General features: G+C 30.9%; 1 protein-coding gene across 9 annotated transcripts in view; it reads left to right on the forward strand.

Annotated features, from left to right (window-relative positions):
* Window positions 1-27,273, forward strand: part of LOC144840856 (kinesin-like protein KIF13A) — a 54,679-nt gene extending 27,406 nt beyond the window's left edge. For 5 of the 9 annotated variants that reach the window (XM_078696904.1, XM_078696906.1, XM_078696908.1 and 2 more), the window contains 10 exons: window positions 330-380; window positions 2,307-2,492; window positions 3,435-3,559; window positions 4,308-4,523; window positions 4,953-5,006; window positions 5,269-5,490; window positions 5,843-5,905; window positions 12,720-13,013; window positions 18,263-19,991; window positions 23,779-27,273. In XM_078696904.1, coding sequence (XP_078553030.1) covers window positions 330-380; window positions 2,307-2,492; window positions 3,435-3,559; window positions 4,308-4,523; window positions 4,953-5,006; window positions 5,269-5,490; window positions 5,843-5,905; window positions 12,720-13,013; window positions 18,263-19,991; window positions 23,779-23,933 — 3,095 coding nt within the window. In that variant the 3' untranslated portion in view covers window positions 23,934-27,273. Of the gene's footprint in view, window positions 1-329; window positions 381-2,306; window positions 2,493-3,434; window positions 3,560-4,307; window positions 4,524-4,952; window positions 5,007-5,268; window positions 5,491-5,842; window positions 5,906-12,681; window positions 13,014-16,179; window positions 16,207-18,262; window positions 19,992-23,778 lie in introns of those variants that run through there. The other 4 variants (XM_078696907.1, XM_078696912.1, XM_078696910.1 and 1 more) reach the window with 3 other exon arrangements.
* The last annotated feature ends 176 nt before the right edge of the window (window positions 27,274-27,449 follow it).

The raw sequence follows: 27,449 nt of genomic DNA on the forward strand, positions 1-27,449 counted from the left end.
CAAACTTACTTTGTGTACTCCATCGCTATGTGTTTATGTTTGTTTTGATGGAAATGAAGTGTTATTGATTGATTGTTTATGAATTGTTGTAGCTTTTATAAATTAACGATTTTTATTGTTTAAATATATTTTGATTTTGAATGTGTATACTTTATATCTACTTTTAAATGTTTAGTAATACTGGTATTATTTTTGGTGTTTATGACTGAAAATGAAAAAGTGTAACATATGTGCTTGCTTAGAAACCAATTGTGCCAAACTATTAGTTATGTGTTTACACATAACAATCTATTGTTCTCAAAATAACCATAGTAAACATAAATTTGCAGAGTTTATTCGAAGACTTATACAGGAAAAGAAACGTCGTCGCCGCAAAGTTGGTAAAGTGATACTTGAAACACAACATGCAAATAATATAGATTTATTACAGATTTCATGCCCAAAATTAACACATTCTCACGTATGCTATTCATGTTTCCGTGTGTGTAGCATAATACACTAATGTTATGAAGTCGTTTTATTAATGACATATCTATTTTGTGACCTCTTTATGTTATGACCTCTTAATGCTATGACCTTTATATGTGTTTTGACCTCTTTCTATGTAATGCATTTTATAATTCATTCTGTATTGTGACCTTGTTTTTGCCAATTTCTGTGTTGTGATCTTTTTTATGTTGTAACTTCTTTCTATGTTGTGACCTCTTTCTATTTTGTAACCTTCTGTGTTCTAACTTATTTCTATGTTGTGAGTAGTTTTGATGTTGTGACCTCTTTCTCTGTTGTAACTTCAATCTGTGTTGTTACCTCTATGTTGTGACCTCTTTCTCTGTTGTAACTTCAATCTGTGTTGTTACCTCTATGTTGTGACCTCTTTCTCTGTTGTAACTTCAATCTGTGTTGTTACCTCTATGTTGTGACCTCTTTCTCTGTTGTAACTTCTATCTATGTTGTTACCTCTATGTTGTGACCTCTTTTTTTTTCTTGATACCGATTTCTATGTTGTTTATATACCTCTTTCTAACCAACATTTCTGGGTAGCCATTTTGTTTTACTAATTGCATCTGGTATGATCCTGTTTAATGAAAGAATGGGTGTTTAGAACTTGTAAATTCCTTTGCCTCTTATTAAAGAAGCTCTGTGCATATTGCATTATATACTAAAGCAATGTCATAAATGTTTATCACAATCATACTATAGAATATAATATAACTACATATTAAATTACATGTATCATTTATTAAATCATCCAACTAATGCAGAAAATATATCTAAAGACACATGATGGTACTGGGCATTAATGTTTGTTTTATGTTTAGTAATTGCTTCATTACAATGTAACTCGCATTGCAGTAGGAGTAATGAGCTTAGAAATGTAGTGAAAGTGAGCGATAACAAAGAAAGAGGAGGTCACATTGATATCATAATCATTAGATGAATACACTTTTTTGTTTTTAATAATATAAATTTTTTGGTTAAATTCATGGTTATTAACAGTTTGAAAAATCAGTTTTTACCTACACTTAGTTTTCTTAAATATCTTTTTTCTAATAATTTATGATAATAATTGATTTATTGTTTAATTATCATAATAAAGGGATTAAAAATACTAAATGGTGGAGTTGCTAAAGCTAGTAGGGGTTAACGTACTACCAAGGTTCTAGGTTCAATCCTTACTCGGTCATTGCTCTACCTATAGCATCATAACAAGAAAATCAATTTTATTCCTGTTTGTTATCCTATATTGCCGATTAATTTCTGCTATTGGATATGTGTTTTGCATTTAGGTACATGATTTTTCATACAGTTCATTCATATGTGTTTTTTATCAGAAAATAATATTAATATCTATCAATACTCATTATTGCCCATTTAAATCTCAATATTGTAGATGTGTATACTATCATATAACAGCCATATTAATTTCTTTTTGTATGTAAAATGATATATCTTATTTTTAGAAATCCTCCATTCTTTCTTCAAGAAAATATATAAATATAGCCAAAGGCATAATGTGCTAAAATATCATTGTTAAGTTATATCATACTGTATATTGTCACAACACAACAGCGATATGAAAAAGAAAGTATATAGTGTCATGCTTCTTTACTGGAAAAAAGAAAAATGTTAAAACAATTTCATCTGGCTTTTATTATCTATTTTAAAAATGGTGATTATTAAAAAAAAATAGTTTGTTACCATTTATAAAAGACAATGTAAAAAGAAGAATAGGAACGATTATAAATCACAGTAGAAAAGTGTAAACAATCTTGAAATGTTCTCATATAATTTCCCTCTCTTTTCAGCTGGGAAAACCGAGCAAGACATGGAAAGGGAAGCAAGTTTAATCAACCAATGGGTATCATTAACGGAGGAGCGTAATGCCGTGTTGGTGCCGGCTCATGGTAGTGGCATTCCAGGTGCTGTGGCCAGCTGGCATCCACCAGCTGGCATGGAAACTCATGTGCCTGTACTCTTCCTTGATTTAAATAGTAAGTCTGAAGCTCAAGTAGTGACCTCACAAGAGGACCTTAATTGTACTCATAATAATAATAATGTTCAATTTAATATAGCATAAAATGCAGGGCGTCTCTAAGCGTTGAACAATAAACAGAAAATATTATTAAAAGAGTAAAAGATGAATGAGGAAAGTGCAAATTAAAAAGGTGGGATTTGACGAGTTGTTTGAATGTAGTAAGCGATTGAGTTTGGAAGGGTGTTCCACAGAACAGGCGCATTGTCCATAATATAAGGTCGTGTAGGTATAGGCCTGAGTAAAACCTGTGATGATGACCTCAGTGTCAGTTAATACTTCATTCATAAATCCACCTGCAGTAGCTCTGATGGAAGTTCATTTTGTCTCCATTTTGCCAAATATTTGGTTCAATTCCTAAAAGCTGAATTTATTAATTTTTCTTTTTGGCTTTTTTTTTAGTGTTGTATTTTTGTAACCAAAGTGTCAATAACAAGTTTCTCCACGTAGTATAAACACAGTTGTTATTGTATTGTCACATTGACATATTCACAAAAACAAGATTTAATGTCTAGACAGTTATTACAGAATGTATACTGTATTTATCCAGAAAATGCTTTTTCTATTTTAATGATTATTGAAACAGTATGGAAAGTGATTTATAATAGAAGTTTGAGGATGCATCTTTAAAGCCTTGTCTACACTATCAAACTGTATGTGACAAAACAAATGTGATATGCCTATATATAGACACATGAACAATACCACTTTTTTCGTCAAACTAGTTTGATGATTTGGACAGAGTTTTAAGGACAGAGAGAGTCAAACTCAAAATTGAAGCAACATGTTAATGACAGGTCTTAAACTTAATCCTTCTTTAAAGCATGAGTCTCAATCCTTTGCTCCATCTTACACTTGTTACTGAATTATGTGCATTCGTTATTTTGTGTTTGTTTATCAGCTGACGATATGGGTGCTTATGACTCGATGGAAACCTTCTGTGCTGCTGCTTTCAACTCAATATTACCAAAGGAACATGGGGCTAAAATGATCAGTCTACCAATAGTTAAATACAATGAAAAAGATGTAAGTAGATACATGTATTTATAAACTAAAACTAAATTAATATAATGCTTGTAGAGTAGAATTAAATAATACACCAGAGAGAAAATGTTGAGTGTTTGGTGCATTTCAGTTTTAGTATTATATAACACCTAAATAAATTCCTACTATTTGATTGGACGATTGTGGGTCACATGGCATGCATTAGTACTATTGTATCACAGTATATGTGAAGTGTATCTGATTGCATTTATTATGCATAGTCGTGGTTGTCGATCTGACAAACACTTCAATTACCTAATAATCCTCTCTAGCATAATGCATCAATTGAACAAGTCAGGTCAGAAGTTACAAGAAGCATAGATCTGTACATATTAAGTCAAAATTAATTTATTATAAAGAAAAGGAGATAAAAACCCAAGGTTTTACAGTAGAATCTTATTGAATGTTTCCGGTATTTATGAGTGTTCACTTAATAATTTTGTTGTTGACATGTCATCATGTCATCTCCTCATTTGTCCATGATATATAGGTATAGGTGTGTTTTATAGTTTTTATATTATATATGAATACTCATAATCTTATTAACATGTGAACAATTAAAATCTATCAATAAAATATTTAATTATTTTAAAATTTATTAAAAAGGAAAAAGCAGTATGTTCATTCAATTAAAAGCATAACAGTTACTAATACTGTATGTGCAAATCATATAAAATAATATACTTTAATACTTTAATATATAACTGGTCTTTTCCATATCCATAAACAGGTGTGTGCTATTGCATCATGGGATTCATCTATACATGACTCAGCATATCTGAACAGAGTGACTTCACAAGATGAGCGTATCTATCTGATAATAAAGGTCATAGTTCAACTAAGTCATCCAGCCATGATGGAGCTTGTGCTACGTAAACGCATATGTGTAAATGTGTACAAGAAACAAAGTCTTGCATCCACCTTGAAACGCAAAATATCTAAAGTGGTAAGAAACGTTTGGGAATCATTAATAAGATAAGAAATATTGCACCACCAAAATAGTATACATTACAAATAATAAATGTTTATGAGTGATGAGTACAAATAATTTCATGAGGTCCACTTAGTTCAAGCCAAGCCAACAAATTTATTTATATCAGGACTCTGATCACCAAATTATGTTTATCTTGTATGTTAATGAAGATCTTTCAATTTAATAATGTCTGGACAAATGAGCTCAGTTCTCAAGTCCTAATCTTCAAGATTAATTAAAACACTGTTAATAACTGATTTTATATCATATCACGTGGATAATTTTTCATTAATGTAATAATTTTGACCTTTGACCTTATTATTATTATTACATATACTTTTGTCCTTTATAACCCACTATATAAAGTTACAAATAAAATTTAAAATATATTTGTTTTGATAGGAAACGCATCGTTCTTCCGGTGTAACTTATGAAATAGTCGCAAACATTCCAAAGGTAAGTTTCTATTAGGACTAGTGAGATGCTTGGCTACCAATCTCATAAGTTTTTTTCTAGACAAACCAATTCCACTTCCACTGGATAGTGACTAAATTTTACTTTGGCAATGAGCTTACAATATTAACAAAATTAAACTAACAACAGTTCACCCCCTCCAGGTTAAAAAAAAATCAAATTAAGCTATCAGGTTACCATAAAGCCATGTAATAAAAAAAATTCAATAGTGTAGACCGAGCTTATGTTTCTTTGTATTTACTAGGCCCTTGAAGATCCAGAAGACAGAGAAACCCTTGCCATGATGGCAGCCACAGGTGCTGAGAACAAAGAAGGGGAATCCTACATTGAAAAATATACCAAAGGAGTATCTGCAGTGGAGAGTATACTTGCATTGGATCGACTAAGACAAGAGGTTATCATCAAGGAGAAACTCTCAGCTCAGGGAAAATTAGTTCGGAAAACTGCTAGCGTACCTAATATACATGTGAGTATTATAGTTATTTTGGCTCTATTTTTCAAGTATGCACGGTACTGTTATTATTTTTTTAGCTGCGATCAAAAGGTCGATCATTTTGCAAGAGAAACAAATATATGTAAAAAGTTGGGGATTTTACGATTCTGAATGTCTCATATGCAAGGGAGCAAGTATCAAGCAAAATATTCTGATTTCAATCTCTAGTTTTATTTTCTATATAATTATTTTTACATTATTATTGGGTGGTTTAAAGTTTCTCTGCTTGCATTAAAACTTTATTTACACAATCTTTCAATAGTGAAAATAAAACATTACTGAATTACTAATTAATTAATTTTTAACTTTGTGTTTTTGTCAACAGCAAGCTGCCATGTCTTCAACATATGACATGTCGCGGTCCGAGAGCTTTGACAATGAATTTAGGGTGAGTACTAGGCATTACTTGACTTGATTCTGGTATGTTATTGCAGTAGGACCTCAATTATTACCGATTTCATTATTTTAAATACAATCAAATTTCCCAATACCAAGACACATTTGGTAATGGTAAAATAGAATTTGGGACCATTTGGACCGGTTCTCGTAGAATTTAGTATTGGGAGATTCAACTGTAGTCAAAACTATCTATTCAAAGGCCTGGATTAAATTTAACCTGTGTTTAATTTGTGTTTACAAATGACGAAATAATTGAGGAGTTCGGCTGTTTTGGTTTTTTTTTTCATTTTCTTGGGTAGCATGTTGAAGGGAACTTAAATGTCTTTTGTTCATTGGATACATATTTTATACATTAAGATTTGTTTGAGATTTCACAGTAATTGAATATATCTGAGTGTCATCTTTGGCAAGATCATTACCTTCATTGACTTGTCTTTAGATAAAAATGTGGATCATGATGTACAAAGAGTTAGGAGTCAATCAGTATGCTAATTCTCTTTTGGTGTGCTCATCATAGTTACCACCTCTCTGCCATTTTCTCCAGTCTGAGGGCATAGTCCTTTCCTGATTCCTATGATCTTTTGTTGGTAAATGCAAATGCAGAGAAGTAAAATTGCAGACTATTATTAATGATCTATTATTGTAACACTGCAAAGTATAGTTTAAGTTTTAAACTCACAATGCTATTTGCTCTTTCCCAAAATGCAAATGGAAAAAAAAATGAAGATAAAGTCATGCACATTTTTGAATAAATTATCTCCTCTATTTTAGCCAATAATTATGTTCTCTCTATATGAGATGAATACAGACTGTTTTAGTCAATAATTATGAGAGATTAATGTATGGACTGTTTTAGCCAATAGAAGAGATAAAAACAGACTGTATTTTTAGCGAATATGAGAGATTAATACGAACTGTCACTCTATCCTATGCTTCTCCTATATTCCACATGTACAACTACCTAAAAAAGCACTTTTATAGCAATATAGCTTTAATAGCAACATAGAAATATTATTTTTACTAAGTGCTCCCTATGGATTTTAATATCAATGCAAGACCTTGATTTCTGTTTATGACATTTTAATATTTTCTTAACTTGCTAACTAAACATTGTATTAAGCTGTCAAAAACTCACATGGTATAACTACTTGATTATCATAATGTATACTTTGTCATATAGTGATACAGATATTAAATACATTGTATAGAATTTCATACATATATTATTATGTATGTAAGATGACTCTATATTGCTGTGTTAATAATAACAAAAGCATGATATATACATATCTTTTATATATAACATTTATCTCGGCAACCATTAATTTAATATGATTTACAATTTAAAAAATTGACATATATAGAACAACATATAAAACTTAATTAATTATGGTATCTGGTATCCCAGTGCCCAGACAGAAAGTGATTTGAGCGTGTGTAATACTGGAATTATTCATGACATTTTAAAACCTTTTTTTTTACTTTGTCAACTTTATAAATGAGCAATTGTGTAAAAGGATACAGTAATACATTCTTTTATGATTATATGTTAGTTCAGTATGTAATATAAATTAAATTCATTGTCAAAAAAAGTAAATTGTCCAAGAAACATCCTCTCATAGGTGTCCGCTTATGAGAGGAAGTGGCTGAGCAAGGGCCTAAAAAATTGTGAAAAGGAGTGCAGTAGAACTAAACCTAATGTTTTATTTGTTTGCACAGTATAGTTATTATGCTGTTCAGTATTCTCAAATATTACAAAATGACTAAGTTAAATTCATCCATACTTTATTTTCATCCAGAATAAAGCTTCCTCTGAGGAGTTGAACTTGTTGTATTTTCATCAACAATGGATACACATTTACTCCACATTTTATACAGCATTGCATAAACTTGCCTATACATTATTCACACAAGTAAAACATGATTGCACAGTGCCATCACATAATTATTAACATTTGGGGGCCGACTGGAAACCCCTATGAAGGAACCATTATGAATTAATTAGAGATGAAAAAGAAAAAGATAACAGATTTTGATCACAGTTATTATGGGAAATGTTTTGCTAAGAGCTGTCCCCATAGGAAGGTTCAAGTGTATACACTAGATATTGTAATTTTACAGAGCAAAGTTGAATGCTTTATTGTTATTGTGACACTTGCTATACCATCTGAATCATTGCTATTAAGAGATTCAGAATAGCATGATCTATAAATAACCATCTCAAAATTTATGTTAAGCTATGTATTCTGCCTCTATGATTAAAGTGCCTTTGAAATGATAACAAGATAAAGAGTTAGAAGTTTGGCTAATAGCATTACAGACATAAAATGTTCCTAATCATTGCTTATGTGTTTATAAGTTTATTTGTTTATAAGTTAATAACCAAAGCCCCCTCAATTACTATCCAGGTATTCAGTTATCTGAATTTGGTAACATGGAAAATCATAATACTAGAATTGGGGCTATTACCTGAACGACTAGAGGCTACTAATAAATTGTGTCAGGCTGCCATGTACACAAATAGAATTTTTCATGAATTGAATATAGGACTTTATTGACAAAATTATGATAATATGATATGCATGTGTATGATTAATTCCTGGTAACACTCTGAATCTTGTGATTGTGTTGCTGTCAGTGCTGTAATTAAAACGGCATTAACGACTTATGGTATCATGCTTCTCATGCATAATGTACTTGGTTACAAGAAATCGCAATCTACTTAATATTGCATTGCATTTAAATTGTCCTGCATTTTTAACTTCTTATCTTTACAGTGTACAACCTTTATGAAGGTCACACCTTCGGACCCAACAAATTTTATCTTAGTAACAGTTGCCCCTTAATAGAGCTGAATAGAGGTTTGTCCTAGTGTAAAAATATATTTTAATAGGTTCGTTTCACAGGAAAGTGTCTTCTAAACTCCAATTACATTGCTTATTTTCAACTTCTTATCTTTACAATGTGATTCAATGTAATAATTCTACTTTATGCAGTACCACATTTATTAAGATCACACTTTCAGGACCCAACAATCTTTCCCTTAATAGAGCTGAATAGAGGTTAGAGTGTTAAAATATATTTCAATAGGTTCGTTTCACAGGAAGGTGTCTTCTAAACTCCAATTTACTTTGCTTATTTTCAACTTCTTATCTTTACAATGTGATTCAATGTAATAATTCTACTTTATGCAGTACCACATTTATTAAGATCACACTTTCAGGACCCAACAATCTTTCCCTTAATAGAGCTGAATAGAGGTTAGAGTGTTAAAATATATTTCAATAGGTTCGTTTCACAGGAAGGTGTCTTCTAAACTCCAATTTACTTTGCTTATTTTCAACTTCTTATCTTTACAATGTTATTCCATGCAATAATTCTACTTTATGCAGCACCACATTTATTAAGATCACACCTTACCCAACAAACTGTCCCTAATAGCTGAATAGAGATTTGCTGTAGTGTTAAAATATATTTTAATAGGTTCATTTCACAGGAAGGTGTCTTCTAAACTCCAATTAACATTCCTTATTTTCACTTCTTATCTTTGCAATGTGATTCAATATAATAATCCTATTCTATGCAGCACCCCATTTATTAGGATCACAAGTTCGGCACCAACAAACTGTCCCTTAGCTGAATAGAGGTTTGTCGTAGTGTTAACATATATTTTCATATGTTCGTTTCACAGGAAAATGTCTTCATAACTCCCATGTCCAAGAGGGTTGATTCAAAACTAGCAATTTATTATTTTATTTCATTACAAATTTGGCACAGAGGTGGGAACCTCTTGATAAAAAGTAGTGGATTCTGACCCAGTGCCAAGGTTGTAACTCACAACTTTTTTAACTCCATTCCCTAAGCCTCAAATAAGACTAAGTTTATAAACACAATAAATTATAAAAATAGTGTATCCATCCTGTAATTGGCGAGTTTGTACTCGCTGTTGGATGCATATGAAATAATAATTTTTAAAAAAATCTGCATAAACATGCAAGTGACATCTTTTTTGTTGATTCAATATTAAAATCCAATCCAAAAAGTACAATAAAATACATACAAACTGTGGAATAAAACAATAAATCATAGTACTGTCGTAGTAAAATGAAAACATTACACAATCATCCCACCTCTCTTGACTCATTAAAATAAATGGTTACACATTTTTGGAGATCATGCGAATCCCTCATGAGAATAAATTCAAAATTAATATTACAGCCATATATAAAATGTATAATTATATTTTTCTTTGTGAACATTTATCATGGATATGTATTCATTGAAAATTCTAATGTGTTTTTCCAAACTGCTTATTTATACACATTTAGGATAATGTAATGACTAAATGATGTAAAAATAGATCTTAATGACATCCATACCTGTACTTTTTCTATACAATTAAAATTATTTTCAAGGTAGATCAAACACAGAATAATATATAGTATTCAGGACATTTTTTCACAAACGTTTTTCCTAAACCAATTTGGTGAATCGTAACTTGTTGTTTTGGATGATTGCAATCAGTTTAAAAATAAATGAAAAACTTTTTTTGTTATGACAGTAAAGTATTGCTGACTATGAGTTATCATAGAAATTTGCTTTATATAACTGTTAATATTAATGTTTTAATGTTATTAATTTATAAAGGGTATAATAATACATTAGACATTCAACTAGTTTGTTTATTGAAAGCTTAATTATTGTAAATAATTGTCAACTAAAAGAAAATTAACCCCCTCCTTTTAGACACTCCTATTCAGGTACCACCACAACAAACAATGGATTAAATATTTGTTTTAACACTATAGTCAACCTCTAATCAAGGGACACCCCAAATTGTCTCCTCTTTATATGTTTCTACTGCATTACTAAATTGTATCTTTTGTATTAATTAAAAAATATTATTTTCATTTTCAATTACTACCTTTATGAGGCAATATAAATATATCATCTATATATTCTAAAAATAGAATATGCAAAGTAGTGTACTAAACCGCATTTTGAAGGACAAGTAATATTTGAATTTTTCTATTCATAATTTTATCCAATATCAACAAACATTGATGTTGGTTTCAAAAGGCAATATAATACAGTCAGTAAGATTTGGTTATGTAATCGTCAAACAGACTGTATTATTGATGACAATCAACAATTTTTACAATGTTTTTGACCTTGCAATAAACATGATCTAATAATAATAGTCAGGTATATTGCAAATTGAGTTTAGCAAAAACAAAAATGTTTCTGAGTTGAGCTTGGATCAGTACTGACAATATTCCAGTAACTCTATTTGTAATTTTAAATCCCAATATTTATTTTGTTTATATTTCTGACCTTGTGGAGCAAATAAAAATTATAGTCAGCCCAATGTCCCAACCGTCTCCAAATTTTGGAGGTGGATGACTTTTTTTTACTATTTTTATTTAAAAATAAGAAAAAAATGATAAGCAAAAAATTAAACAAAAAACTTATTCAATAAAAAAAATTACATTATCGCAATAATTATATTATAGGCTTCTTCCTCCACCCCACCCGCAGTATTTAAATTGAGATATCAATGAATAATGGTTGAATATGCACATATACTCTAAATATTTGCTGAAATTGATTTGCAAATTGACTGCACTTTTTAGTAGGTTTTTGCATGTAAATATTGAAGTTGTATTGTGGGAATTGTTGATATTCATATTCATTCAATTTTTAGTGTGGAAATTATTTACCAGTACATAACAGATAACAAAGTTGACAAACATAGACAATGAACTAGACAAATATTAAAATGTATACTGTATTCAGTGAATAAAATGCAACTTATTTAACCTATGAGTAATTTGTTTCAAATATAACACATGTAACACATATTTTAGTTAAGAAAACGTATCATTTAGGATTGGGTTGATTTGAGTTTCTAACGGAGTTGTTTGTTCTTTTCCTGTTGCATTCGTTAAACCATTCTCTGCCTGGATACTCATTGCCGTATGCTATTGATGTCCTCTGGTCTGTTGACGATGTGTGGTATCGTTGCTTAATGTCTCCTATTTGTCTGTTACATATAACGTTATATCCTTCTCTTTTATACCTTATTTGGATTGATCTGATCCTTATTTGGATTGATCTGATCCTTATTTGGATTGATCTCCTTATATGGCATGATTGACATTTGATGTATACACCTACTTTTGCATGATATGACCATGATACAATTGTTGTTAATCATTTTAAATTGTTTAATCTAATTTGTATATAATTGGGAAAATGCATATTTTTTGTTGTAATGTTAAAATACATTGTTTTTCATTGAATTTGTGGCATGTTATTTTGTTGGTTGGTTTTCGTTTTGTTGGTTTGTTATTGTTTTATTTTTCAAATATATTGGTGGATTTGTCTGTAATTGTATTTACTGTGATGTTGTATTCGGTTTTTCCTGTTTCATCTTGTTTTGATATTGAAAACTGTTATTATCACCTTCAATCTCTTCATAACAAATTTCATCTTTCTATCTGCTCTTCTTTCATATTTCTTTAATTTTCTTTTTTCCATCATTTGTTGTTGTCTATTGCATAACTATGTAAAACTATACTCATTCATCATGCATTATCTCTTCTTTATCATAAATTGATATGATATTTTCTACCTACTCTTTTTCTTTTTTGTTCATCTTCCTTTTATTCACTTCTACATTTTCCTCCCAATCTGTACCTGTCAATCTTAAATTATAAACAACATTATTCCACAATTATCAACAAATATTTTAAATTTACTCAGTTGCCTTTATATGGATTTTTGTACTAATCATTTCACAGATGCCTATTCGCTCCGAGAGTTTGCGTAATTTGAGCTTCCAGCATCTATCAAACCAGAATTTATTTGCACCTCACTTTCCACGTCCTCGCAGTTTGTGCCTTTCCGAAAGTAGTTTTCCATCTTCGCGCCCCGAAGTGTTTGAACCGTACGGAGCGAACCCATCCAACGTTCAGTTCGGCAATCTTAGCAGTCTTAGTTATCAACACTTAATGATGTCTGGCAGCAACAAAGGCCTTAATGGTAGTAATAGAAGAGTTGGCGCCCTCAAACCAGTACGAGAAGAACTAAGAATGGTAAGTGGCACATTTTCCTTGAGTGCAGTAGTGTTTATCAATACTGTTTGATATTTTAATTATAGATTAATTTATTTTATAATGATAATATTTATGTTCATCTTTGCCAATTATACAGACATATTAGGATGAGATGTCAACTTTTTCAGAGTTACAATATTCTTTATTTGTATTTGCAATTAATCAATGGATACTGATTATCTTATTATCTAACATTATCTAACATTATTTGACTGTTTATAAAATGAAGTTGTATTACATAATTGGTGATTACTGAAGCGATTCCTACAGAAATATTGAAAATTGTTGATTAAATATCCTTTTATTTTAATATTACTAACATAGAAGTTACTCTATTTGTAATTTGGTTAGACCAATTGTGTATGTGTTTAGACACATTGATTAACTTTCTCAATTCCTACATCAAATTTGAGAGTTTCGTTACACTTGGCAGCCATGTCTGTGAAGTAGCATTTGTTAATCCATAGTCTAGCCTCTAATTTTATGAACTCTGGATGTCAGGTGTTATTAACAACTGTCTGACTCTAATCCATGGTGTAAAAAAAATAAAAAATAAAAGTTTGTTTATAATACGCATGATAAAAACTAACAATACATTTCTAAATATACATTTTTTCTACAGAAAACAAAAGAAATTAGAAAAGTTTTCATCCTAGAAATATAGAATAATCATTCTTTACTCTCTTTTATGAAATTAATGTTTATGTTGTTCGTTATCGTCCTAGTGTAAACAGGCCCTAACTCTCCTGTTAAGAGTCTGAACATACCCATTGTTGATATTAAAAATTGTTGATGAATTTATGATATTGTAGGAAACATTAAAGTTAACAAGGTCAACAGCCATAAGTCGCGTGCTCTCAGAAAAAAATGAACTTTCAAAAAGTAATGTACTTTGAAACTTGTCTGTACATCAAAACAGTTCAAAAAGTACAGAAAAGCGATAAAACGCATAGTGATACCGGACCGACAGACAGACCGACATAGTGAACTATTGAATCGCGTCCACGCGACTATAAACTGATGAGCGATTACCATAAGCCTAAATTGAGTACTGTACTTGATGTCAGAAAAGAAATAAATAATTCAAATAGTACTCTATGGCAATAATTTAACAAAAATGATTAGTCGTTAAGCTTGATCTTCTTAAAAGTGTATAAACAGATTGTCATAAGTGGGTTTACATGGAAGTCAATGGCCAAGGGCAATCAAACTACTGCTTTCTGTTTACTGCGAGTTGATACGAGAAACTGACATAAAAACAAGTTGACAGTATTGTTTGCATGGCGAATAAACTCCAGCAAGTAAAGTGTTTCTAGGAAATCACTGTAGTTTTGAGAATATTTTGGTAATTGCATTCCCATTACACCAGGAGACAGTGGAATCAACTGAAATATTAAGACACGTTTACTTTATACTAAAGACATAATGAAATTATACTGTACTGTAAGTATATAACAAGACATGGTGTCCATACTAGATCTGTCGCAGGATTAACCAGACATTTTTGGATTTTGCACTGATATGCTGGGGAATTGTTTATTTTAGTATTATTCATTTCAATTTTTTTGGTTCAATCTATTACACTTTTTGATTGAAATCATAGCTCTCTAATATGCAACTAATGTCCTATAAACTGATTAACAAAACATGCCAGGCATAGATGAGCAGCTGTCTGACTTACCAAGTGTCCTGGATGTGTTGCTAAGTACCTGTGGTTATCTATCATTAATCTCAATTTTATATTCTTTTTAATTTAACCTGTTGCATTTTAAAATAGTGAACTAGATATATTCTTATAGCATGGTAAGCAAACCATCAAATCCCTAATGTCTCATAAACAGATACCTTTGGATATTTAATTTAAAAGATACATGCTAGGCCCTGGTTCTCCAAGTAGCCTGGATGATTAGCTTAGCTACCTGTGGCTTGTTTCTAAATTATCTATTATTAATCTCATGATTATAAGTGACAGAACCACTGCAGTTTTTCATGATCATAAATTTGTTTAAGTGTTTGTCCTGAAGAATTGCCAGTAGCATAAATATGGCTTTGTTGTACAGAATATCAGCAATATCTTAGAGTAAACAATACTTTTTTTTTAGGTATTTGTATGCAGATAAAGTAGTATTAGTTTTCATGGAATGTTATAGAATCATAGTATGCATACATAAAGCGTATAATCTATCCGTCTGAATCTTTTAAAGTTTTTTTAACATTTCTCGCAAAGGTTTGTCTCCTCCTGGTTACATCTACCACTAACAAACATATGTCTTATAAAATAAATACTGATGCAGATACAGTATACTCAATACATACAGTTATACTATATGCTGGTTCAACATACCTACCATCATTCTCATAATCCACACAATTGTTTTTAGTTAAGTCAAGTGGCGAAGCGGTACGGGGGCACTGCAAACCAAGTTCAAGATTCAATGTTCTCCCAATCATTGTTCTGTTGGTAGAACAAGTCTCCCGAGTAAGGATTCTGACTTGTGTGCACTTTAAAGAACCCAGTTAATCTTTCTGAAAGAATAGGTGTCCATTTAAGCCCCTGTCGTTGGACAGATAAATAAGCACTGTTTGGTGGCAGCTCAACACAAGGGCCCTTAGCGGAATCCTCATGTGCGACTATACTAAAAACAAGGTTCTGCACAGTACCTACTACATACAGGAAGATGATATGAAACCTGACAGATATGAAATGTGCAACATCGGACTCCACCATTTGGACGAATTTTGCACTTTTAGGCTTTTTTACAGTAGAACCTTAATTGTAGATATCAAATCTCCTACTATTAAACTATTATCAACATTAAGCCATTTTTCTCAATCGTTCCATACTATCAATATAAATATTTTAATATCTAATTGTATTGATCCATAATATCTGTATTTTGTACATACAGTAGGCCTTGAAATAAATAGCAATGCCATCTCTCAAACTAAACAAAACATACTGTTTAATATAATAAGTTTGTTGCACTCTGTATTTCATAACGTTTATGGTATTTTCTTTTGTTATAAATACAAAATAATTTTATTATTTTTATTATACTGTAATTGTTATTAACAGTAACGTTATTCAATAACTCAATTGACTTGAATGGTTCATTTTTTTGATGTGCTTTTTTTTCCACAATAGTCAAACGGACAACTATGATTAAAATTGGTAGGTACAGTTGCACAGCATGCCTTTAATATTTCTTTTTTGCATGTTAATATTATAGTGTAGAATATGGAATCTGTTTATTTTTGTCGTTATCACAATAAACAAGTTTCTTATTTAATTAGTTTATGTGTAGTCTATTGTAATTTGTGATGATTTTTTTTATTATAGTTCAAATCTATTTTGGTGACTGAATTAAATTTTAAATCAGAAATGTGATCGATTCAATTTTTAAAAATTATTATTTCTTGATCTCTATTTCTTAAATTCTATATCACCATCTATTTTATTTAAGATTTTTTTCCAGTAGGTTTATTCAAGAATTCATATTTATGTCATTCACACAAAATATCAAACTTAATAACCTTGTTTTTTAATTGGTCCTTTGTCTTGGCAACATAACAATCTTTAAAAGAGTATTTGTAAAGCATACCTATACATGTATGCTATGAAAAAAAGTCATTATCCTCAAAAGCTCAATTATTTACCATGGAGAAGAAATAAATAAAAGATATATATATATATATATTCTATGCACCATTGTTATTATAATATATGTTGTTTAAAAGATATTAAAATTAGAATTATATTTGCAGTAAGTACAGATACTTAATATTTTAACAATTTAAATAGATTATTGATTTATAAATAATAATATAAAAATAATTGGTATTCACACTCATAATTATTGAGTGAAATTAAATTTGTTTTTCTACTGTTTACTCAATTTACTTTTGGCATTTGAAGTTTTAAATTAACATTCACTTTTTCTGTTTTAACTGTTCAATTTATAACACATACATAGTATTATAACTGATCCATATCTATAACCTTATTTAAAAATAAAAATGCTATCACATTACATGTAATTTAATATTTCCTTAAAATTGGATTTATCACTTGTATTTAAAAATAACCGTTTAGACTTGTCAAATAGATATTGTTTCACCAGCAAATGGCAAAACTCAATTAATCGTCGGTCAGTAAATAAGGAAATATTAATATTTTGTCTTAAGATTCGATCATATTACATACAGTGTATACTATTGCAAAATTCCTTATTAAAATATTATGTTGGGTGTTCTTTTTCATCCTTTTTACCAATTTATATTTTTTTAGTTTTGTTATACTCATTATTTAATAAACTATACATTTTTTGTTATATTGTAGTTGCACAGTCCTTTAGATTCAACTATTGATTGCATGTTTTTGTACTATTTAGTGGTGTCAGTATTTAAAAATTACCACAAGTTCAGATATACAGTATAAAGAACAATTACATAACAATTACAGTTTTTATATGCATGCTTATCTTTTTTAGTCTTTTAGCTTCTTGGCTTCTTTTTAGTTAGTATAGTTTGCGAAGCTTTTTGATACTTTATGGTCAGATCCATTAGATACTTTAACAAAAAGACTGTTGAAATATGATGGGAGAATACACATTGTTTTCATTTAATTTCAATTGCGATACATTCAAACATGACCCCATCTCTGCATACCATGGGCAATAGATGGCATGGTTCTCGTCACCTGCCCATGTGGAACTTGAAGGCCTACATCAAAAAAGTCCATCTTCAATTTTGTTTTTTAAAGAAATTTCTTTTTTTTAAAAAATAATTTCTTTTGTTTTTCTCTATTCTTAATTATTTTAACAACAAAATGTCTAGCCATAATGTAACTCTAAAAGTATAGGTTGCAACATGCCAACCATGAGTTTATGTTATATGCCTAGAATCTAGTGAAACGAAACTTTACCAAAATCTTGCACCAACATTTTGATTTTAATTAAACTATTTTCCTCAACTGAAAACAATATACCTATAATCAGTGTGTGAGAAGTTATCTAATGTTTAAATATATATCAAAATATGTAGAAAGTGCAACTAACAGCTATTGCTGTAGGATATTAAATATTGATTTCAATGCAAACATATGTTATAGTGATTATAAGTATGATTTCTACCGTAATTGAAATAGACTTCCATGTATTGAAGACACTATGTAGGCTTGCACCAATTTTATATTGTAGTAATTAATCTTATTTGTATTCGATCCACAGAATGATACATATCTGGAGCCATCAATGTTAGAAAACAAGACTTCATCTTATGAACTTTACATAGAAAAGATAATTTTGGACAAAAGTTTGAATGTTTCTCCTGATGGGACGCCAAGCACTTCAACATTCCTTAGTAGTTTAGCAATAACTAAAGACTTGGGACCAAGTACCTTAGAACCCATCCCTATATACAATGTTTCCTCTGCTCCTTGTACAACTTATAGTAGTGATAAATGTTCTGATTTTGTAAGTGAAAGTTGTACCTTGAACAATGGATCATCACTATGTAAAAACGATGTTGTGAACAGCTCGGCTAGTATCTTGAAGCATCCACTTGAACAAGAACGAATCAGTAAAGATGTATCAACTGAATCTTTGAGCTCTCCACCTCAAAAGGAAACGGTTAAAGAGGTAGCTGAGGTCTTTACTAATACTTCTCAAAATAATAAAAGAGAACCATTTGCCAAAGAAGTTACTGGAAGACATTCTAGCCCCCTGCTTAAAAAAGAAAGTTCTGAGTTAGTAGGTGGCAGATCAAGTCCTGTCTCTTCAGTGTCAAGTGGTTATGGGTCACGAAACTTTTCAGATTTTCTTAGTCTTACATGTATAGGGTTTGACGACGATGACACTGATAACAATTTAGAAGATTCCCCTTCTTCTTACATTCAAGAAATTAGCCAAAATCGAAAGTCATGGATAGAGGATTTCGATAAAAGTACTAACCATGATTTTGCAGCAGTACATAGAAAACATCTGCAGGAGGAACCCAAACCATTATCACACCAATTCCTGCAGAAGGAACCAAAACCACTGTTAAACGTAACAGAAACCTCACCCATAAAGAAAGAAGATTATAAGTGTCATCAAACTGTCACTTCTGTATTACCTACTCAAGACAGTGAGAAAACATTCCAAAAAGGTGGAAATCAATATTTTAAGTTTGATAAATTAACTTGTGATGAATCTAATAATTGCGCATCTCAACAAGAATGTATAAATGAACATTCAGATGATTGTGATATAAGTAATGTAAACTCTTCAACAAATGTACTAGATGATTTTAATACTGTTATGAATATTATGGATGAAACTGAAGACAATGCAAATGTTAGAACAAATATGCACATTCCTGATATTCTCTTTGAGCATGACACAGATAACTTGTTAGATATGATTAATGATTCTACAGAAACAACTCATATTGATAAAGAATGTATCAGCAATAGCAATAGCAACAATAATAATAATAACATGTGCACAGATTTTCAACCAGAGTTCTTTGAAGGAATATCTAAGCAAATTTCAATAGTTCACCGCAATGAGAGCAATGAAAGTCCAGCAGCTACACTGGACGTCAAAACTTTGAACTGTTACTTCAACAAAGGAAATAGCATCGACAAGAACCAGCAAAGGAAAGCTAGTAAGATGCATACCGACTTCAACAGCATTGAAACAAGTAGTGTCAGTAGCTTCTACGCTGATAGTAACAGCAGCTCTGACACTGGTATTGTTAGCTTAGGAAGTCTTCTCTCAGTGGATAGTTGGAACACATCCAGTAGCAGCGTGTATGATAAAAGCATGGAAGAGCCTAGTGTGTGCATCCCCTCTTGGGTGCAACTGGGAGTAAGAGCAAGATTTGGCAAATCTCGGATCGGTGAAGTCGCATTCCTTGGTAAGACGTCTTTTAAAGAAGGAATGTGGGCTGGGCTGAGACTAGATAAAGCCAATGGTGAGTAATCAATCAATCAATCAATCAGCTTTTAATATACATTTTACAATTCTGAATAATGAAATAGATTCATATTAACACACGCATACATTTATTGTCTCATGCATTGTTGAAGAGATGTATAAATATTGTAAGGAAACAAATTGCTAATTTATATACAAGCACTATCCTAATAAAGTGCATCCATTTTAAATGTGCATTGGAGACGATGAGCTTATACAAGTTATTATATAATTTATGTTCTTTAAAATCCTTTAATACATATGCGTTTTGCGTTCATACTATTCAACTCGTGTGATATAGTAATTATACACTTTGTAATAGCTGCTGCTAATTAAAAAAATGGTAACGTAATTTATTCGAAATCAAATAATTATACTGTATCTTCAGATGCAAATACGAAACCGGCAATGGTAATTCCAAACTGTCAAATAATTGAAATTATCGCGTTTCGAGTATTTGTTAATGACTTCGTCGACAATTTGTTTCATTTCCTGTTGTATATAGTACATCATAACCCAATTTGTAACTAAGTAAGTGTAAATAAAGCAGGCATATACATAGCCACTAATATAATACATTTTATAATACATTTTATAATACATAACACAGACCGATATAAATAATAGGACAACGAAAATAAACCTGCTGAATACGCCAAATAGTCTGTAATTGCTCTGCTCTGCGCCTATTTTGAGTGTCAGTCGTGTTGTTTTATGACGTTTTGAGCTAGGGCTATTACAATATAGATACATGTTAAACCTTACACATTTAAAATCAGGAATTACCCTTTAAGGCGTTACCACTGTGTACTGAATACAAATTCTTTAGTGTTTGATTAAAAAATATATATAGTTATAACTTACTGTTAACCGTACTCGGTTAATATATATATATTGTATTATTTAGACATTTGAATTATTTATTTTAGGTATAGCATGCAAAACCTATTTTATAAAGCTTGATTTCCACACATTAGGACGTAGTGCAACGCAAGTAATTTGACAAATCACTGCGCGATGCAAGTAATTTTTAACTAATCATGTAAATAATAATAAATTGTGATATAATGATTAAACAATATTTTAGTGTCCGGTACGTCTCTTTTTAGAGACACACGTATGTTTTAAATAGCTGTTACTGTTATCCGCGAAAGTATTATTAACTCACTTTTGATATACGTTACGGTTGAACGATTTTCTAAGATGAAAGAACGTTCTCTTGCGTTGCACTATAAATTATATTAATTATTAAAATCCACTCAATACCATTAACAATTACACTGCATTCTCTAGCCCGCGGCCGCTTTGAATATAATCCCTTAGACAAGGTAGTAATAAAATAAAAGCGGTTTGAATATTAAACTGAGAAGATGAAGCGCTAGAATGCCTTCCAGAGACATAACAAGATAGATAGTGATTGATTAAGTAAAAATTGTATTTTAAAGGCTTTCAAAATGAAATAGGTTGGTTTAAAGGTAATTTTCTGTCTGCAAATTAAAAGGCGTCACAGGTACCTTACACGTGTTAGATGTATGAAGAACACGTCTTCATTGATAGTATCAATATAATCTTTATTTCCATTATCGTCATTATAGTATTTAACGTTCAATTCAATTATTTTATTTCTTCAAGCACTCTGGCTCGAAAATTGTCTTAATCATTAATCACTTATATATTCATAAATTTGAAACAAACATATTGTTTAATGTAACTCTTAGGCTATATAATATGCTTCAAATCTATATAGGTATCCTAGCATTTCCGCGCACATACACGGTGTTTATTTCGTACTTATCGTTTTCGCGGATAACGTATATAACTCGCCATTGTGGCAAGTTCAGATCTACAGTAGTTTACTGCTTGAAATTATCATTATCATTTTTCTTTTTTTGTCATCAGTATAATCTTCTATTTTGTCGTCACTATTAATATTTTATACACAAACCCATGTAATTACATTATAAGATGAGTCACGTGAGTACTGTACATCCTCCATATAAAACCTATTAACCGCAAGTTCATTTAAACAAGAACGATTAAAAACCAACTAGCAGGTGTACTGGGTGTGCATTCAAAGATATTAGTTTCAGAAACGTATTCATTATATCGATTACTTTATTCTTATTAACGTTAAGGAAGCTGTAAAACTCCTCACAAATTGCATTTCAAACTTCTTAACCAACGAAATGATTATAACTATCAAGCTGAGAATTCGATGATGGATAACGATCTTATGAGTCGGTTCTAATTTGTATTTGAATACACTACGTTGATTGCTATCAATAATACGATCGCTTCACGTATTATTTGCGAACGTTCTTTTCTCGGTTTGTTAATAGTCGGGCGAATCTCAGTTCTAATATTCTCGATTCGTAAGGTATACTATAAAAATTATAAGTCTAAAAAGAAAGTTTTTCCGGACGCGTCACCTATCGGTACAATGGAGTTGCATATTAAAATAACTGGAAATATGAGTGATGGTGATACTATCAATATACTGTATTATGCCAGACAAGGATATGTATGAGAAATCGATATACTGTACAATTCACCTGCTCAGTAGGCCTAGGCAAAGTAACATTTTATAATAAAAATATAATTATTTGGGAATATTAAATTATAGTTGGGATCACGAAGTAATGACGCGTATGTACAGACAATACTTGTAAATCATTTCCTGTATTTCTCTAAGTGCTCGTTACGAATTGTCTTGTTGTGTGAGCCTTGAATTAAGTAGATCTTCTGGTATATTGCCAGTATTGCAATTATTGTGTTTTCCCATTTAAAATGATTATTGTTAAATACTAGTATGCATTCATCCTTAACATCGTCGTCATCACCACCACCACTATCATTATCATAATCATCATTTCTCTCTTTTATTGCCCATACTCTTCATATCTTTCCTATAGCATTCTTTTTCTCGTTCTTTCTTTAACGATGGTTTTCGTATCTTTCTTCCTCCGGCTGTCTTTCTTATTTCTCTTTGCAATAGTCTTCGTATCCTTCTTCTACCAACTGTCTTTCTTTTTTTCTCTTTTCGATAGTCTTCGTATCCTTCTTCTACCAACTGTCTTTCTTTTTACTCTTTGTGATAGTCTTCGTATCCTTCTTCTACCGGCTGTCTTTCTTTTTTCTCTTTGCGATAGTCTTCGTATCCTTCTTCTACCAACTGTCGTTATTTTTTTTTCTTTGCGATGATAGTCTTCGTATCCTTCTTTTACCGGCTGTCTTTCTTTTTTCTCTTTGTGATAGTCTTCGTATCCTTCTTCTACCAACTGTCTTTCTTTTTACTCTTTGTGATAGTCTTCGTATCCTTCTTCTACCAACTGTCTTTCTTATTTCAATTTGCGATGTTATTCTTCGTATCCTTCTTCTACCAACTGTCTTTATTTTTTTTTCTTTGCGATGATAGTCTTCGTATCCTTCTTCTACCTGCTGTCTTTCTTTTTTCTCTTTGCGATAGTCTTCGTATCCTTCTTCTACCGGCTGTCTTTCCGGTGGTTTTCGTCTCCTTCAGTCTTCCGTCCGTCCGTCCGTCCTCTGCCTAATTTATTTATGTCGCCCTACTTGTTTTAATTGTTCTTCAGTCCATCTCCCTCCTTTTAAACAGTTCAAACTTGTTTTCTCGTCTTTCCTATACTACAAAATCAATCATTATCATCGTCATGATCATGTCATTGCCATGTCATTAACATTATAATTAAATAGCTAACGCAAAGTCTTAACTATATCATTAGATTTTGATGTTGGATTAATTTATTTATGTATTATTTTATTCATAGGAAAGAATGACGGATGCATAAACGGTGTTAGATACTTCATGTGTGAGCCGGAGCATGGTGTTTTTGTACGTCCCTATCGGTTGCGTCGGATCCACCGGGAGTCTGATATTATTCAACCTTCAATGATAATTTTACGCAATGATCATCAAGTTTAATTCATATCCATTAGGATCACATTAACAATTGTTTGCACTTCCAATGTGTGACAATAATATTTAATTGAATTATATTGGATCCCGCAGAACCACATTTACCCTGGGGTTATACGCTCTGGATACCACGTGGATACAAATTATGATGTTCACCTCGGGGCACTTTCCATATTGATGTAATATACTAGATAAAATCTAAAAGGCGATAAAGAAGAACAGTTAATACATCTCAATTACATTATCGGTTTTAAGTGCAATTTCGGAGATTATAAATCCGATATAAGTCCGTAAATTTGTCACGGTTGAGTGGGTCCTCATTTTACATGTTTGTCAAAACACTAAATATTGTAAAACATAAAGAATAGTTTTATTTCTACACCATCCTCTTCCTACTATTTAAGTTGTTTGCTACATTTGGCGAAGTATATCGCAGAATCGTTCTACATCAAAGAATTTGTGGTTAAAATGTTGAGTTATACTGAATTGTGGTCAGCTGTTAGAAGTAGCTGAAGGAAAGTTGGAGCTGCACGTGCAGTTGAACGCAGCTGCTGGTGGTACCAAAACTCCACACATAGGCCTACAAATCATGATTTAAACATGCGGTGATTGGTTGTTGCAGTGTATCTAGTTCAGAGTGTTGTTCTTGTATCTTGTACGTACAATTGTAATTAATGCATAGTGAATTAAAAATAATATTTAATAAATTAAGCGCTCAAAAAGTGTGCGAGATACTTGGCAAAATGCACATACCGATAGAGGGCGCGCTATTTAATATTTTGGCCTATATTGAAGATACAGATAACTCGAGATTTTAAATTAGTTTGTTGATATACCCAACAATATATAAAGCAAACAAATATAAAGCAAGAAACGAACTGTATACAAACAAGTTTGTTAATCTTAAATTTGTTGTAATTTTGAATGGTCTTAATCTGTACAAAATTTATCCTGAATTAAAAACGATACGATTTTGTTTATGATAACAAAAATATATATTTTTAATTGTATTATCCAATAGTTTGGATAGTTTTAAAATAAAAAAAACATAATATATTATATAATTTACATGCTATATTTACATAGATTTATTATTGAAATGAAATAGAAAATAAATTAGGCCTTCTGTAATTTACATAAAAGGAATTTGTACAGGACATGAAATGTTATTTTTGTGATATAACGAATACTTTTAAATTCCTATATGATCTTTAACCCGTATGCTAATAAACTGTGTCAACTAGGAATTAGTCTGATGTATATTACACGTTAATTATTTTCCATAACTCTAAAGTCGCAACTTGTAATACATTGATTATTGATGGCCTTTGGCTAAATTTACCTTTGTAATATTATACATGTTGAATAGCGATTGTGTTTAATACTAAACTAAATGCAAATAATTGTGGCTTAAAGGCACTCTAGGCCCAACATATATTGTGGTACAATTGCAAGCTACATTATTTTTGCAACAGTTCGTCGTTATATATTCTACACATCAGTACATGTTTTATTTAGTATTACCCAATAAAAAGAAGATACCGTATCTGTAAAATATCTCGAAAAGTAGGCCGATGGCTGATTCCCGTGTTTTAAAAAGTAGCCTTTTTTATAATGATACAACATTATACTCGACAAGAGCATAATGTTGTCGTACAACATTGTCGTGTATAATGTATCATAACTAGAAATTAACACGACAAGGATGCCCATCATTGGAAGGTATTTAATAATGATACATTATACTAGAAAAGAGGCCCGTATTTGGATATAATTTATATACAATGTTTCTAATATTCTTAATACTGTAAATTTATGTTAAAATATGCCGTATATTATATCAAAAGATAAACTCCACATAATGAGAAGAAAGTCATGGTTCAACGTTTCCTAACACTATTTGGTTATCAGCGGGAAGTATGTTCGATCTTTATTGTCTGTTGCTTTTATGGTTACAAAATGATGTATAGAAATTAGCACAATTCGATAATGAATCATGTTTCCTACTTATCTATATTCTATGACTAATAATAAAAATACAGTAACATTTTATTTGCACAATAACCATAACAATAACAGGACTGCCTGTAGTTTTTCATATTACAATTCCTTATTGTCTGTTGTATAAAGTATATTATATATATTTTACGAGGAGATTTGTACAAACTATTTTCTAGATATATTGTTAGGGGTTGCCAGTTTTTTATATAATACTCAAATTCAACAAAAGATAAAAATTTTATGTGAATTACCTTCTGTGCAATTGTTTGATTAGATTCGATTTTTTTGTTGTGATTCTAGAAAGAGACAAGTTGACGCGTGCGTACAAATAACACAAAACTGACGCGTGCTTATGAAAGGCAGAAAATATATGCGCGCGTACAAAAGCTGTATTGTTTTGATGTTTTTCACGCGCGATTCATGTGTCTTTTTTGTATCACTCTCTCACAGGTTTTATATAGGGTTTTTAATGTTCACTTTTATTTAAAAATTATCGATATTATTATATTATATTATACTGTATTTTATTTAATCAAAACAAGGGTTTCAGCTGCGTCATACAATCATGGCCGATATTTTAAGTAGAATAACAATATTTGTATTTTTAATGGTTACTAGAATTTTGCATCTCATTGTCTGTCTAATGATTATGATTTAATAAGTTACATTTTATTGTATATAGCTATGGACAATACAATTCAGTTAATGCTAATGAGATTGTTGGTTAATATTTAATATACGTGCCAATGACAATTATTCTGTCTTAGTGGAATAATGGCACATATGAATAAGACGGTGTTAACATAATAACGTGTCACTATCTGGATGAATATTTGTGAACGGTATTAGGCGTTAAATCCATGTATTCTATTACATATAATACCACGTATCTTTTACGGCATCATTGTTTATAAAGAAGATTAAATTATTTGACATGTTTGTAACTCATACCATGATTGAGGTTGCAAAAACCTTTTTTTTTTAATTCCGTAAAATGCATTCATATTTAATACTTTATTTTCTGATCCCATTTTTAAGCAACTAATGTTCTTTCTTGTTCAACATTTTCAAGATTCCAATTTTGGTCACATCCAAGCTGGTTGCCATGTCAGATTTGTTTTGAGAAAACGATAGTATAAAAATGTTCACAAAGGTTAAAATGATGCAAGGAAAGCCCCTGTAAATTGACTTAGAAACTAGGCCTAACATGTATTTCCAATGGGATCCTAAACTATGTAAACTTTACGTGATGTTATCTATACCTATTAGAAAGGTAGAATGACAGTACTAATATTAGACATGTGAACGACGCCTAATGAAATAAATACATTTCCGTGAAATTCTAGCTGATTTCTTCTTATTACTTTGTGTAATTTCGTTATAATGTAATCAAATCGGATTAACTTCAATTTCACGACGAAGAGAATAATTATTCGTATTTAAAGAATGAAGAAGGAAAGTTTGGAATAAGACGAAGGGACAAAGTGCATTCGTGGTGACGGTACGCCTCACTCTTCCCCT

This window comes from Antedon bifida, chromosome 4 (assembly GCF_963402885.1).
Source record: "Antedon bifida chromosome 4, ecAntBifi1.1, whole genome shotgun sequence".
Lineage (NCBI taxonomy): Eukaryota > Metazoa > Echinodermata > Crinoidea > Comatulida > Antedonidae > Antedon > Antedon bifida.